The 17,132-nt window shown below is 40.1% G+C and overlaps 1 protein-coding gene and 1 long non-coding RNA gene across 4 annotated transcripts in view; both read left to right on the forward strand.

Moving 5' to 3' along the window:
• The window catches only part of NYAP2 (neuronal tyrosine-phosphorylated phosphoinositide-3-kinase adaptor 2), a 265,204-nt gene that overhangs the window by 214,233 nt on the left and 33,839 nt on the right, over positions 1 to 17,132 (forward strand). For 2 of the 3 annotated variants that reach the window (XM_049711903.1, XM_004262636.3), the window contains one exon: positions 4,208 to 4,311. In XM_049711903.1, the coding sequence (XP_049567860.1) occupies positions 4,208 to 4,311 (104 nt within the window). Of the gene's footprint in view, positions 1 to 4,207; positions 4,312 to 6,956; positions 7,693 to 17,132 lie in introns of those variants that run through there. The other variant, XM_049711904.1, reaches the window with a different exon arrangement.
• Positions 15,657 to 16,518, forward strand: LOC125964934 (uncharacterized). Its single transcript, XR_007478250.1, has 3 exons — positions 15,657 to 15,779; positions 16,135 to 16,246; positions 16,480 to 16,518. It is a non-coding gene; the product is annotated as an uncharacterized LOC125964934 (long non-coding RNA).

Raw genomic sequence — 17,132 nt, forward strand, 5'->3', positions numbered from 1 at the left:
GCCACAGAGAGCACAGTGGATCAGATCAGATGGGGTCAGATCACAGCGGGACCTTTGAAAATTAGCCAAGTGAGTTTGAAGTTTTTATCATATGAAGTGGGGAGTAATTTAAAACTTTTGAATAAGGTGTGTGATCTAAAAGCAATTTAAGAAGTTCCGGCTGGCATTGTATACAAGTTAGTTTTGAGCAGAGAAACTATGGGTATGGGGACCAGCAGGTAGATTTTACATATATATATATATATACACACACACACATATATATATACACACACACATATATATTTAATTATATATAATTATAATTATATATATTACCTATATTATATATGAAATTATTTTTGGTTCAAGTTGTTGAATACCAAATTTGTGGTAGTGTCTGTGAGTTGAAATAAATCACAAAGAAAGAAAATTACCACAGGACTAACTTTATAGAGAGAGGAAAAGAAAGCTCTGAACATAAAAAGTAAGCTTCTAGGAAAATGGAGGTAATGTTCCTCCTATAAATAGGGAAATCAGAAGGATACCTAAGACGTTGAGAAAAAGCTATCATTTGGTCCTTGTTTATTATTATTTTATATATAGTAATGTGTATATTTTAATCCCAAACTCCTAATTAATCCCTAGTCTCTAGAAGGCACTGGGGCTTAACATCAAGCAAGGAAGGGTGTGAGGAGAGGACAGACCTGTAGAAACCTCCATGTGACCCAAGAGGGAAAAGATGATACACAAGAAGCCATGACAATGCACATGTTCTGAGGGAGAAAGTGCAGAGGGAGAAAGCAAAGCAAGACAAAAAGACAAATAGAAAACAACAGAGAAGAGAGAGGTGAAGCCATAAGTATCATAGGTGGAAACGGTTCCGTCTTTTATCCATCATTAGCTCACCTATCCCCACTCTCCTAGATACCAGAATATGTGATTCATTATTATTTCTTTATACTATATAAGCAATAAAGTGAATACAAGGAATACATCCTGAAATCGTTTTGACTTCTGGGTAGGTTGGAAAATAAACCTAAGCACCCGTGGTCCTCCCTACTTCAGCTTTTACCACCTGCTCAGCACCACTGGCAGGTGTGAATTATCACAGCGTTTTTTTCCTTTAAATAATGTAGATCTTTTTTTTGTACTTGTCTTTTTAATTTTTTTATTGAAATGTAGTTGATTTATCATGTTGTGTTAGTTTCAGATGTACAGCAAAGTGATTCAATTATACATATATATAAACATATATTCTTTTTTTTTTACATTCTCTTCCATTATAAGTTATTACAAGATATTGAGTTCAGTTCCCTGTGCTCTACAGAAGGTCCTTGTTATCTCTTTTATATATAGTAATGTGTATATTTTAATCCCAAACACCTAATTTATCCCTCCACTCCGTTGCCACTTTGGTAAATAAGTTTTTTTCTATGTCTGTGAGTCTATTTCTGTTTTGTAGAGAAGTTCATTTAGATCATCTTTTTAGATTCTACAAACCATAATTTGAACAGACACATGCACCCCAACGTTCACAGCAGCCCTGTTTACAATAGCCAAGACATGGAAGCAACCTAAGTGTCCACTGACAGATGAATGGATAAAGAAGATGTGAGATGCATACACACACACACACACACACACACACACACACACACAAAATGGAATATTACTCAGCCATAAAAAGAATGAAATAATGTTGTTTGCAGCAACAGGGATGGACCTAGAGATTATCATACTAAGTGAAGTGAGCCAGACAGAGAAGGACAAATATCCTATGATACTACAGCTCTTTTAGGGCCCAGCCTTCCCTAGCTCCCAGAACACGAGGCATATCTTGATCAATGATACCATGGCACCCTGTACTTCTCCTTTCTAATTTTTCTGAATTTTCAGGAAACCGTTTTAGGCATACTGTTTGTCTCCCCTGAGTAAACATAAACCTCATTAAAATATGGGAAATTGGTGTCTTCCTCACCCATATTCTTAGCATCCACTGCAGTGCTTTGCACGTGGTGGGCCCTTGATAAATGTTTGTTGAAAGAGCAAAGAACAAATGAGCTCTTTAACTTTTACTGCCCACAAAGTAGATGTCAGCATCCTTCTAACACCTGTTCATTTCCCCAGCAAATGTTCTTCTACCACTGATAATTCCACCGAGAGGGCTGATCACAGCTGCTTTTATATAATCAAATGCATAATTTGTTGCTTAATATCTTTGCTCCTGGATAGATTGTAAGTCTCTCTTAGGGCAAGAGTGGGTTTTTGGTGACCACACTCTGTACAGTCCCTGGCACATAGTAGGTATAAAATAAATGGATTCTGAATAATGAGTAAAGGATTATATTCATTTGTTTTGAAAAGAAATAAAACTTAAATGATATGAAAAACATTTTCTAAGGTCCTATAGCTAGTGGAGTCATCTCATAGTCCAAAGCCTGCTTATTGCCTTTTTTTTCTTGCTAAATCAGAAGCACAGAGTAAAAGACTATCTAATTTGCCAAGAAAGGCTATTAGTACTCGTTAAGATAATTATTTTAATATGGACGTGAGGCATTGTTTAATAGTTTGAAGCAGGGGTGGGAGAGGAAGGGTGTGTGTGGGTGAGGGTGTATTGAAAGGTCTCTGTGTGAATGGACGCCAGCTTATCTTATTCTTTGTATCTGTATCTGGTGTCTGTGAAGGATGGGGAGAGAATGGCCAGAAGGCAGTTAGCAGAAGCTGAAGTTAGCCATAGGTCATGTGATGCAGACATAGCAAAGCTTTTCTCTGAAGAGCAGCTTATATAAAAGTGGCATAGGGCTTCCCTGGTGGCGCAGGTTGAGAGTCCGCCTGCCGATGCAGGGGACACGGGATCGTGCCCCGGTCCGGGAGGATCCCACATGCCGCGGAGCGGCTGGGCCCGTGAGCCATGGCCATTGAGCCTGCGCGTCCGGAGCCTGTGCTCCGCAACGGGAGAGGCCACAACAGTGAGAGGCCCGCGTACCGCAAAAAAAAAAAAAAGAAAAAAGTGGCATAAAGATAGTGTTCCTATCCAGCACAGAACTTGTTCTCTAGCATCAGCTTGCCACTGCTTGGTAAATTGGTGATGTAATATCATTTGAAGCCACTAGTTCAGAGAGTTTCATCTTTAAGTCAAATTTATTAATATAATGAAAGGTTTTTTTGAAAAGTGCTTGTGTATTTGCAATGCAATTATTAACCTTGCTGAGCCTCAGGTTTCTAATTTGTAAATTGGGAGCATTTATAGCTAATTCATAACTCTAAAGATTATCTTTAAGATTAGAGATAATTTAAGTGCAGCCCAAACAGAAGCTGGGATATACTAGGCACTCAAAAACTGAGAGCTAATATAAAAGTTTGTGGCAAAAGCATAGATGTCAACTTTTCTTCTGATGCCTTCTTCTCCTTTATAAATACCTTCAAATATGTCTGAAGATCAGTGTCGTCTGTATACCATAAATTCTGAGCTTCTTGAATGAAGGGAACTCTTTCCATTCCCCAAATTGCCGTCTTCAAAGTATCTTGATAATGACCTAGGCAGCCTATTTAGGCTCCTTAAATAGAGGAAGAGTTAGGGGAAGGCTTTTTAATTTTGAAAAATAATATTACTATGAAAGATGTCAAAAGTCTTCGAAGTGGTTATACAATTCAAAGCAAATGAAGTTAAATTAGAGAAATGTTACATCAAAAGCATGGTGAAAGTAATCAGCACAATATAGACTTGAAAATTAGAAAGTTAGGAAAAGAAAAAGAAGGAAAGAATAAGAGAATGAATGAAGAAAAGAAAGAATGAAAGGAGGGAGGGTTGGAAGAAAAATTTGGAGAGGGTGGAAAAGACATTTTAGGACACAGGAGACCCTTGGACCAAGACTGAAAATGAAGCACCAGAAATAGTCATGTCACTGGCTTTTTCCCCAGTGGGATTTTGTTGCTCCAGTAATCGCTCTATAGAAACTCACTCTAAATAGGGTAAAGTGTGCAAGGCAACAAGGCGTGGAACTTAAGTGGTTTGTTCTTTATTCCCAGGAGCTGATCTGTGAACAAGGCTCATTTTAGAATCAATTGTTATGAAATTGTTTCATCACCTGCCAATGATTAGTAAACATCAGAAGAATTCGGTGTATTAAAAGAACGTGTAGCAAAACCAGAAGAAAGCCTGGGGTCCGGTTCATCCCTGCAGACTTTGCTCAGCTAATGCTCTGTCTTTCCCCCTTTTTCACAGAACCGAAAGTAAGCTGCAAACTAGGCCGGTCTGCGTCCACATCAGGTGTGCCCCCTCCATCCGTTACTCCTCTCAGGCAAGCCAGTGACCTGCAACAGAGCCAGGTACCATCATCGTTAGCCAGTCGTGATTGACTTCCTGTGATGCGACATGCCAAACGCTTTCCACCTCTGTCTGTCGTGTGTTGCTGTAACAACTTCTGCGTTTGCTTTTATTTTTCTGTGTGTGTATGGGTGGTAGGGATGAGCTGTGGCCGTCTGTGTTTTCATTCAAAAAGGAAAGTCTTTCTTCCTTGCGACTGGTGAAACTTTCTTCGCTGTTTGTTACCAAATCGTTTTTGTCTCTGGTTTCCATCATTCTGTACTATAAATGTAAACTTGTACTATATGTATTGGCTTAGTGGTTATTTTTTTAAAGTTCTTTCTCTCTTCCGTGTTTTGTGTACTTTTATACCGTCTCCGAAAATTTATCAACCTTTGATAAATTTACCGACTTTGTTTTATGTAGATTTCTTTTTAAATGTTTTGTCCACAACCCTTGCACAGATGTTGTCAATGAATTTGTACATATTGTTTAGTTCTTATCCTATTATGCTGTAATATTTGTGGCCGTCTTACTTTTACTTTTATTTAGCTTGGAGCATGACTGTAAGACAGTGAATATCGATGTCCTGATAAATATTCATATACCAACTCATTTGGATTGAACACGGCAGCTGGTCTTTTTTCTTGGCCATAAAGACAAATTGACCAACCAGATAATCTAGGTATTTACCCCAAACTGTAGATTAATAACGCCATCTTTAAATAAATGACTTTTCTCTCTTATACCAAAAATATCAGAAATGTTCTCAGTAAGGGAATGTAAGTGTTTATGCATGGTATATGAGATCTCTATTATCATTTGGAGAAAAGATACAAGGAATAAAGGCATAAGCTACAGTATCATTTAATCCTTTAGAGTACAGTATGTTGCTCTGATGTTCATTGGTACATGCTTGTGTACGGAGGATATAGTATGGGGAAAAATCACTACATGTAAATGCTCTATCTATAACTCATCCAATAGGAATTCAGTACAATGACAATTTGTGAAGCTTAATTGTTGTTACTGTTAAATGTATTATGGGTGTTAAGTAGGATAGTACCATCCTGGAGTGGTTTCTCTCTGCTTGTCCCAGCTTTAATGTTCACTTTCATAAAACTCTTCTGAAATTGTAAATTATAAAACTAGCAATGATACCTCCATGGGAACTGTCCATTACTGATTAGCAAATTACATATTCATCAATTATATAAATGTCAAGCTATTTTAAAAACATAACCAGGAAGAATAATTGCATTTTTTTCTAATGGGAGACAGGGTGCTTTATAGTATTTTGGTCTGGCTTAAATATGCACAGCATTTCATTCATGAATATATGAGATATCTACAAATGCAAGCGATGAGAGGCTCCTCTCAAGAGCATCTCAAGTGCCATTTAGAATTTCTTGTGTCTTAATTTAACATTTTAAATGCTTTGTAACCAAATGAATCCACTTCAAACACTTTTTTGGGTATAAAAGGGGTAGAAACAATAAGACAATGAATAAATAAATAAATAACACAATTAACCTCACTAAGATAAATTGCCACCTTAGTTGATTAAAGCTATTCCAAAATATTACATTTACAGATTTTCAAAGCTTAAAAACTTGAATACAGAAAGGAGAGACCTTTAGCTAGCTGGCGGAGGATTGCATCAATACAATCAATTTTCCAAGTATATATACCTTGCTATTGCATTACCTCAGTATCTCAGAGAGGTTTTGTGTTCTTTGTTTTCATTTGCTTTTTCTCCTAATTATCTTTATAGTTGTTTCATCCTACGCCCCTTCAATTCTCAATGAAAGCAGTTTCCTGGGGTAACTTACAGACAGAAACAAGGTGCAACTCTGTACCTTTGCATTATCAGCTCTTCGCTTACCTGGTAGGATGTTCTTCATTCTTCAAAACACAGCAACAGGAGAAAGACCCTCTTGTTACTTAGATGCTGCACTTTTTCTCTCTAACCAGGAGAAATTCTGGCACACAGCCACATCATAGAAGGGATGTCAGGGCTGCAAATTAGAAGGCTGGCCTCTGAGTCTCTCCCCTGTGGCTTGTGACCAGATGTAGTATTCACCTCTTCCCATATGCTAGCGCTAATGGGGTAAACATGGCTCAGAAGAACCTTGCTCTGCATTCCTACAACTTGGAATTGAACTAAAGGCAATGGGTACTTATTGAAGACCCTCTTCTCCCCTAATTCCCATGCTCTTGACTGAGATGTCTCCTTAAGTTACAACCAGGATGACACCTCCCTAGGCTTAGCCACCCCAGGCAATGGTGAAAGACATTTAAAAACATTGAATATTCGTACACAAACTAGGATACGGAACACCTAGCATTATCCGACAAATAATCATCCTGGTCACTTTTTTTAAAAGTGTTTTTCCTCCACCGGGATTCCTGATAGTTATTAAAACACAGAATGCTTAATAGACGATTAATAGACTTCATAGATGATTAATAGACTTCTTACTAGGAAATCTTTGGAAGACCTGTGATCTGTTTCAGACAAACAAAAGCAGTCACTGAAATAATTCCAGTAGTGCTTATCTATTGAGGAGTCTGGCTTTAAGAAGCCATATTAAGGGACATTTCTGCTCATAGAGAAGGAGCTGTGTTTTTTTTTTTTCCAGGTTGTTCACATCTTATCTCTTTTCAGCTCCCTCAGTACTAGTTTTTCACCCACCACTTCAGATCATGGTTGGAGCTTTCTGAGAAGTATTGCAGGAGGAGACAGAAGGGACGGAGGTTACTCCAGCAGAGATGGGTAGAGCTGGCCAAAAGGGACTGCCGCCCACCCCCAGAAGCCTAGGCCAATGATGATGGACCACCCCTAAAGAATCTGGAGACAGTAGTGATTGACTGACCCGCCGAGGAGCCCGGGGCGCATAGTGACTGCCCACCAAGGGCATTTGTGTAAAAATAAAAGTGGAGGTAATGTTTGCTTGGCTATGCAGTCTGTTTCGGCTTCAGGTAATATAGGAGACACAAGATTTGTAGAAATGTATAGTCTCATCTGACTGGAACTTTAAAATACGTAGGAGAAGACGGGAAGTTCAAGAAAGAAATATGAGTTCCAAAGCATTTAGAGCTTCTTACACAACGTGTAATACTCTCTAAAACTCGGTGAGATGAAAAATAGATCTTTTCTTTCTTAATTCACTCCTGAATAAATAGAGCAGTCACGGGGCAATTAGGGGAAAGTGACATTTCCTTGGAATTTTACGGCAAAGCAGCCACATATTTTGGCATTTGTCATAAAGCAAGCCTTTGGAAATTAGATTGAATTTCTGCAGCTTCCATGAGAAAGCTATTTTATTTTCTTATTTATAAAAGCAAAACGGTATAGGAGAAATATTTTGCACTTGAAGCACATCACTTTATCTTTTTTTTTTTCTTCTTCTGTAGTGAAGTAGAAAGCTGTGTACTCAGAAGAAAGAAGTGTGAGTGCCTCTATAGACAGCAAATGCTGTTCATGTGATCCCTCCATCTCTGGACTATGGTGTTAGTGACCCCCATTAATCTGGAGATGGGGCCATCTCTAGTTTTACTGCAGCAGGTGATGGAATAGAAACTAAGGAGCAGGGCCATGAGAAAGCCAGTCTTTCCTTCAAGGAAGGAGCAGCTAGGGTGTGTCTCCAAAGTGCCAGCTCTCTTTGGAAAAATGTTCCCAAGAAATGTCTGTACTTATTTTTTCTGGGAAGGAAGGAGATGAGAGCCACATCCTCTGACACACACATGTACACACATACACACACACACACTCTCCCAATATACTTATGCACATGAATACACACAAACTCTCACATACTCTGCCCACTATCTCACACACACACAATCACACACTCACGAACACACACACTTCACATTTTTTAAGTAACAGCCCCCCAAGTCAAATCAGGGAATCACAGAGCTAACAGTGACCTAAGTGTTGAACTGAGAACTCACCTTCTCTCTGAGGTTTGTCAGTTGTTCTAAACTAGATTATCTCTGATTACCCTTGATGTCAGGAAGTGGGTAACAGAAAGCCATCTGTCACTTCCTTTGGACATACGTTTCAAAATCTGAGAGCCCCACATTTCTCTAGAAATTTAAAAATCGCCCCTGAAGCTGTTATCTCTTGTTCCGTGGGCCCTGTGTGGCTTGAGAGCTGCCTTCTCACTACCCAGAAGTGGCCTTGTCCGGGCTGGTCCATGCTGTGCACTTATAAGCTGTTATCCAGGGAAACAAGCCCAGTTCCTTTCAACTTGCCCCTTCAGGATTATTTCTCAAACATTTATTTTTTTTTAATTTTTTAATTTTTTTTTTTTGCGGTACACGGGCCTCTCACTGTTGTGGCCTCTCCCATTGCGGAGCACAGGCTCCGGACGCACAGGCTCAGCGGCCATGGCTCACGGGCCCAGCCACTCCGCGGCATGTGGGATCTTCCCAGACCGGGGCACGAACCCGCATCCCCTCAAACACTGCGCCACCAGGGAAGCCCAAACATTTATTTCTTTTGATGGCGGTCCTCTGGGCTCCCTCCAAGCTTCTAACATCCTCCTTTCGCTTGATGACCCTGCTGGGGCCTTATGAGAGCCTGCCCGGGCTCCTGCAGAGCAGAATACCTTCTTTTTTCCCATGCGCTCCATGTCTATGTCTGCGCGCCAGCATGTGGCCAGCTTTCCTAGATAATGGAAGAATGTACTAGCACCCATAGCTTGATGCATGTCTAGGGTGTGTTTCTGGACATGCCTGGATGTCAAAGTTGTTTTCTAGATATAGTAAAAAAAAAAGGGAGCTAAATCACCCAAAGATAGAAATTAGGGATCAGTACATGTGAAAGACTAAGACTGAGAATTTAAGAGGATTCCCTGACAAAGACTTTACCCAGTTTACAATGTGACACTCAACGACTTTGGTTGACTTACTAAATATCTCTCTCGATAAATGTCTCTTTCTAGATATCCTCGAAAAAATGTTTTTCTCACACAGTCTAATTTTGTCTTTTCTCTTGGTCTTTAATACCTTCAGAGTAGTGAGGTGTTTTGATTGGTCCCACAGCCTCTGTGCTTCGCCTGAAAGCTTGGAGCAGACCATTGCTCCTTCTCAGCCTGTGTGTGAGGTCTGGGCTTTTGTAACTCTCAGACAATCAGGACGTTTGCACACAAAACTTGTAGGAGCCTGGAGAGCATGAGGAAGACTAAAGGCAAAGGGATCCTGAGTATAGTAACATAAATACTCAAACAATGACATGGAAAGGAATTCTAATTTCAGCCACTCGATGCCCGCCCACGTTTCTCAGTAATGTAAACTTAAAGGGTATGTTCTTATTTAATTTCAGCTTCTGTGCATTGGATCAGGTAGAAAAAGGAAAACAAACCTAACATCTGAAATAAAATAACACACAGTGTGAGAACTGGGAGTTTCAGTTTTATTCAGGGACTTACTGAGGACGATAGCCTGGGAACTATAGCTTCTCAGATAGCTCTGAGGAACTGCTCCAGAGAGGTGGGAGAAGACACCAGGGGAGAGGGGTACGTGCTATCAAGCAAACATCTCAGTAGAACGTTACTACTGCTAGTCACGAAGAAAGGCTATCTCAATTAATGATAGTAGTGTTTTTTCTAGGTATGTGAAGTTGCAAGAATCCAGGTTCATAAAAAATTTCTCTTGAGATATTTCTAACTATCTGAGGGCCTGTTTTTGCCTGTTTTCCCAGGGCACCTGATCTTCACCCTGAATTCCTTCCAGGGTGTGTGGCAGGTCACTGACTGCAGTGGCTAATGACTCAATCCTTGTAGAACTGGATGGCGAGTGACATTCCTTGCCTTACAAGCTCTAACAGTAGAAAAGCTTCAGTTCTCTTTAGAATTCCTGTGCTGCCATTAGTGTAGACGTGACTTGCTTTGCCAAGACCATACTTGCTTTATTCCAGCCCTGGGTCCTGGAACATATGTTATGAGGTTTCATCTGATCAGTTGTATGTACAATGTCAAGTGCTCCTATCTAGTAGTCAAGGTTTTGTGTTTGATGGGAGAAAACAGAGGAAGGAGCAGAGTATGGGGGTGGGGAGCATGTGGCTCTGCAAGTTAACGTGATGAAGGGGCCCCGTTTCTACCATCCCTTGCTTATGTGTTGAACAAACCTTTTTGTGAGACCCTGTGGTATTCCAGGTCCTGTCAGGCCTGAACTAAGAGAATGTTTACATCGCATTTGTACCTTTATATGGCTGGTTTGATCGTATGCTCAGGGTTACATCATATGATGGAAATGGTAAAAAAAAAAAAAGCAGAAACAGAACATATAACTAATTAGCAAAAGCTGAACTCACTTCATTCATGCACAGAGATCCCCACCCTCACAGAGCTTCCTCCAGGCTATGCAATAGGTTTTAAAGAACTCCTATTGTTTTTTCATCCTGCATACAAGTTAACCTGACATATATTTCCAAACATGGAAAAGCCTGATGGGGGGGGCTTGGAGGAAAACCCCACTAAGTTTACAATGCCATGTAAAGATAAGATGTTTACGGCATCTTATTGGAGAAGGGTTTATCTGTAAGAACTTCAAATTGTAAAATAAAATGCTATCTTAACAAAGATTATGTTACAAAGAAATTATAGTTATTTGTTATAAGAATGTTATTTACCAAAGAGATTGGATCTAGGCTTGTGAAAAGTGGAATAAATTCATGTTACAAATAGGAGTGTCAGTGGTTATATTGAGCGATTGCTGTGTATTATGGTATCATTGCATTAAAATAATGCAAGGGCCAGAAGGTAAACAAACAAAGGCTTTGTCTTATGTGTGTCCTCTACAGTCCTGTCCGGTTGATTTATGAAGATGGTAGGCTTTAGTACTTTGTGGGGCTCCCCATAATTAGTGTCATATTTAAAGAAGAAACAAGATTTTGTCATCACCTTTCAATAACAGTAATATGTGTCGTGAATTCTTTCATACAAAGAATTCAGACAAGATCAGGTGTGTTCAGGGTGGTATGGCCGTAGACCAGATGGCAGAAACTCAGATTGCTTTCCAGGACAGACCACAATCTGAACTGAGAAATGTTGACATATTATGTAGGCATCGTGTGCTTGTTAACTGCTGTATAGTTCACGTGGCAGAATATTTGGGGTCACTTTTTAAAGGCCAGTAGTCTCATGACCAGTCTCTCAGGAACTTCAAGACTGAGTAGAATGAAACTACACAAACCCATCCCTTTGCCCCCATTCCAATCCCCCCACCCAATAATCTTGCATTTATGCCCTTGGAGTAGGAGGCAGAGTGTGACAAAACAAGAGGATGTTCTCTGAGAAATCTTGAACGCATTGACAAACAAGGGTAGGGGTGGGGCAAATGGACTCCCAGGGTGCCCGCCTCTGACTACGCCTAGTCGCCTGTACCTGTGTGCATCCCCTTCAGCGTCAGAATTATCAACTTAACCATCCAGCTACAGGGAGAGGTGTGAAGCTGCTGAGATGTAGAGTCCAGCATTCGTTAACACGTGGAGGGGATAAAATGTGTCTAGGGTTCTTAGATGAAGTTTGCTGGATGAAAACCAGGTACCATTTGCTGTCATCTCTGATGAGTTTATTGTGCGCCAGGATGGTTTTGAGAGCTTCCTTACATCATTGTAGGTGTGCTCTCTACAGCCCTACCCCATTATTATCCCATGACAACTAAGGGTACTAAAGTGAGGTTATACCTTGTCCAAGTTTTGTACCTATTGTCAAAATGATCAGTCTATGATGTCAGTCTATGAGTCCCAACTACTCAGCTGGTTAAAACTGTGAGGTTTAGAGGATGTAAGACATCCATCAGAACCGTGGCTCCACCCGTTGGTTGCTGTGTGACCTTGAATACATTGCTCAACTTTTCGGAGTCTGTTTTCTCATCTGTAAAATGGGGGCAGTATTATCTGCCTTGTGTGGTTGTTGAGGATTAGTAAGATAACATATGTGTGTAAAGTCCTGGACAGACATTACCTATTAGAAAAATAAGAATTCTTTCCCTTCTGCCAAAATGCAACTTTCCTGCTTGCTGGCAAGTCCTAAGGAGAAGAGTCATTGTAGTCAGTGGTATTTCAAAAGGGATGGGCATGGAGGGAATGGTTCTGTCCACCCTGTATCACTGACCTTGTATAGAACTGCTAGCACGTGGTGTTAATAAAAAGCAGTTTTTTAGTCAGTTTTATTACTGACTTTAAATTCTCTAGACAGCGTATCTCTTTACTGCCAGCATCTGAGACAGATTGGTTTCTCCTACCACCTCTTGGTACACTTGATAGGATTATATTCATTATTCCTTCTCCTCCAAATAGGAAGTTAGATATTTAGTTATTTACCATGTAATAAGGAGTCTGTATCTGGCAATTCTTCTTTCCTTGTAGGGTCCCACGTGTGGTTTGGAAGTAAAGTGAGTAGAAGTCGACTAAGGGTATCAATTCAGAAATGTCACGGGTCCCCTAACACTGCTTTACTCTCCTACTTGGGTTCCAATGTAAATGAACTTAATGAAAACGTTAGAGCTGCTGGGGACGCTGTTATCTGCAAAGACACAGGATACAGTTGTTGCAACTTCAACATTTACTTAAAGTTTCCCCAGACCACACTTTGAGAGGATTTGTTTTCTTATCTGCACATGTATTTACCCACAAGCATGCCCATTATGATGTGTTATCCCACTATGTCAGTTTAACTTTTATATGCCCATTATATCCATGTCACTTGTTTTTATCGTTTTTATGTTTTTCCTTTTAAATGAAGAAAGCACTAAGGATATTGCATTTTAAATGTTATGGAAACAAGGAGGCCTAAATTTTAACAACATTCCATCTTGCCAAGTGAATATGTGCCAATCTCATCCCAATATATGGAGATCAGTTGCCACTACTTGGTATTTCTTAGGCAAAATCAGAGGCAAAGGAATATCTTTTATTTTTTTATTTATTGTAGTTTTTGGAATCCTCGTTTGTTCCTCTTCAAATGCCAAGAGTGGTGTAGTTTACTAAGCTAACAATAATATGGATGTGTCTGGGGAAGTGAAACTGAAGATTTTAAATCCATTTACTGTCACATTAGTCTATACCATGTGTTTTCAAGCAGATCTTTAAAGTTTCCAATTCCGTGTCAAATTTTTTTTTTTAGGAAATAGAGGCTTTGGGAGGCAGTTGAAAATATTTAGCTGCTTGATTTATTCAAAATGTCAGTAGAGTTGAAAGTGAAACTTTGGCTTCAAGTCTAGAGGACAAATTATGAATTTATAACTGTAGGTCTTGTTTGAGTTGTACACATAGAGAGCAATTGAAGGAGTGTTAAAGCTTTACAGATTGATAACTCCATTTGAGAACTAAATGCTATGCTTGTATTCTGCTGCCAGTTATTAGCAGACATCGCATTTTAGAAGGCTTCCCCATCACAGGCTCCAACTGTTAAAATGCAGGTCAGGCCCTATATGGGCTGACCAACCTAGTTTGGGGAAAATAATGTAACATTGGGCGGATACGTGGCGCCACCTAGTGTCTAAAGTGAGCTTTGCAATCTGTATTTAGATTTTAGAAAGGATTGAATTAAAACTGCTTTATGTCAGAGATGATATGCTGTTTGGGATAATAAGCATAATGCTTATAGAAAACCAGGACAGACTTTTTGTATGATATTTGTTTTGGACATTTTTCATTACTTTAGTTTTGTAATTTTAAGGTGTCTAACTTAAATGCACCTTTCTATACTTTTGTGTGTGGGGAGCTAGTATCACAGCCAGTGATCTCTGAGTGTTATATATTATTTATGAATAGATGCAGATGTTTTCAATAGGATTTGTGACATTTTCTGCGTATTGTATTTCTCTAAATCCAGACTACGCCTCGAAAAAGGGGATCATCATCCCTATTTTGAAGACTGAAAAGTGAAGGAACAGAGATAGTTTGGCTGAATGGAAGAATTCCTTCTTGGTTTTGTTTGAGATTAACATGTTTAACACACATGGCTTAAGATTCATTCCTGAAAAGAGCAGTCTCCCTAACCAGTGGGTAAATTTACCTCTAACTTAAGTTAGTGTGGATTAGCAAGAAATGTTTACATTATATTAATATTGGTTCAGAGTTAGACTACACTTGACTCAGAATAGTAAGTACAGCCACACTGTGAGTGCCTCACTCAGAGAGTTCTAGAGAATTTCAGTTTCTCCACCCAGCTCACCTGCTGGGCAAATCTTTGTTCTTTATTCTGTGCTGCAAGTAAACATTAGCCTTCAGGTGGAAAGCACCTTCCCCAATAAAGCAGATTTCTAAAATGGTTTTCATTGAGGGCTTATTATGTGCTTGGCACGGTGTCCAGAATGCCATATCATATAATTTTATTCTCACGATATGCTTATGAAGTAGGCAATATTATCCCCAGTTTACTCATGAGAAAATTGAGGCTGGAGAACCTGTTACCTGTTGAAGGTTTATAGCTAGGAAGTGGCTGTATGGACATGAGGTGTAAGTCCAGGAGGTTCTAGCCACTAAACTTCTGCTTTATTTTCTACCATAAATAACTGTCTCTCTGAATTTGCTCTCTTTGTAAAACCCACCTTCCTTCATTTTCTTTCATCCATTTATTTGCTCATTCTTTGACTTTCTGGGTCTCGCCTTATAACTTTTCTAGATTAAAAGCTACATAGCAGAGGGGCAAATTCAATTCAGACTTCAGCTGAACAAGGCACCACCTAAGGCCAGATCTCCAAAGGTGAGACGGGGTTGGGACTGTAACTCCTGGAAGGAAGCTCACTGTCACTCAGTTGCATCATTCTTTTGTGGACCACGGGCTGGTGTTGTGAGAGCTCAGCCAGGCAGGTGTGTGCGTGTGCGTTCCTGTGCCAGCGTGCACGTGCGTGCACACTTGAGAATCTCAACACTTGAGTACATCTAACTCTTTTCGCATTCTGAAAAGAAAATACATCCCCTTCCCAAACATGCACTCCTGAACCCCAGCATCTAGACTACTCCTGTAGATTTAACCAACAACACACAAAAGACCAAAAATGCATTCAGCGAGATTCATCTGGCTTCTGGGCTTTTACATCCATCCAATGAGCAGACACTTTAAAGGGGGGGGAGGGGTGGAGAAACAACCATACTGTCACTTCAAAGCCTTTGTTTTCTAAAGTAAATGCTGCATTAGAGCTAGTTAATAATCCCTGGTTGTCAGCTATTTTGACAGGGATAGTATGTGGAATGTTGCATATAATGACTTCCTTTCCAGAAAATGAGGAGGTTATTTGAAGGAACAAAAGGTATCAGTCAATTTTGCATATGAAAGTGGGGAGAGGCCTTTCAGGAGAAGCCAGCAGAGCCAAAGTCACTTGCCATTCAGGATACAACCTAGGAAGGAACACAGTCTCTCCTGTCACTTCTCTGATATAAACCCCAGTAATGGAACAGGAACTCTTGAAGAAGCCTTATGTGGGAAGCGCTTACATCCAATGGTGGCTGTCCTGGGCTTCATGGAATTTCCAGGTATTTTGATTTCTACATCCATATGAAATGAGATAATTCATACGAAAACACAGTTTAAACCAGAATGTTTAAGTGTAGGTGCCTATTTTCAGTCATTCATTTATTCAACATATAGGCTGTTTTTGTTAAACTTTTTAGTTGAGTAAAGAAGTAAGAGCACTGTCTCGCCTCTAAGAAAGCGTGGTGCATTGGGGGAAACGAGACAAGCCACAGGACAGGAGGGCAGGAGGAAGTGAGCCTGGGGCCACTCCAGCAGCTTCGTGGTGTGGCTTTTCTCAGATCCAAACTGTCTTACAAGATGACCTTGCAGTTTTATGAGAGGCACAGTGTCTCTCTCCCTTTTCCCCAACTCCAGTCTCCAGTGTCCCCTGTCGCCAGATCCATCCTCCAGAGCAACTAGAGTGACCACGTGTTGATGCTTCCATGCAGAATTCTGTAAAGTCTCCCCATTGCCTACAGGATGGAAGGTAAATTGCTTTGTGTGGATTTCAAAGCCTGTATGATCTGGCCCTTGGAATACCCTCCTTAGTCCTGGGCTCCTGGTAACTCTGACTCATCCTCCAAGTCTGGGATCAAGTGTGTGCTCTCCATCTTTGAGGCTGTCCCAGCCTTTCCAAGCATATCTTATTTCTCCATATCTCTCCTCTGTATTTTGTAATTTCCATACACAATGGTAAATAACCTTATTTTTGTATTAAAGGACAGCACTGTCTGAGGGATGCTATCCACTGTTTTGCTAAAAAACAAATGTTTGTAGATGGGCATTGGGAATTGCAAAGAGGATATCATATGTCATGATTCTTGAATATATCTGACCAGAGAACCCCTTTTTTATTTTTCCAAGGAGCATCTCTTTTGATTCTAAAGATGCAGAGTACAATTGTTTTCATTAGGTTGTAGGCTCTTTGAGAACTGGTATGTATATTTCATCTTGGAAATCTCTAGTAGTCTTAGTCTGTATTTTTTTTTTTTTTTTTTTTTGCGGTACTCAGGCCTCTCACTGTTGTGGCCTCTCCCGTTGCGGAGCACAGGCTCCGGACGTGCAGGCTCAACGGCCATGGCTCACGGGCCCAGCTGCTCCGTGGCATGTGGGATCTTCCCGGACCGGGGCACGAACCCGCGTCTCCTGCATCGGCAGGCGGACTCTCAACCACTGTGCCACCAGGGAAGCCCAGTCTGTATTTTTTTTTTAATTTATTTTATTGGAGTATAGTTGATTTACAATGTTGTGTTAGTTTCTGGTATACAGCAAAGTGATTCAGTTTTATATATATATATGGTTATTCCATATGGTTTATCTTAGGTTATTGAATAGAGTTCCCTGTGCTGTATAGCAGGACCTTGTTGTTTATC

This window comes from Orcinus orca, chromosome 7 (assembly GCF_937001465.1).
Source record: "Orcinus orca chromosome 7, mOrcOrc1.1, whole genome shotgun sequence".
NCBI classification, from domain to species: Eukaryota; Metazoa; Chordata; class Mammalia; order Artiodactyla; family Delphinidae; genus Orcinus; species Orcinus orca.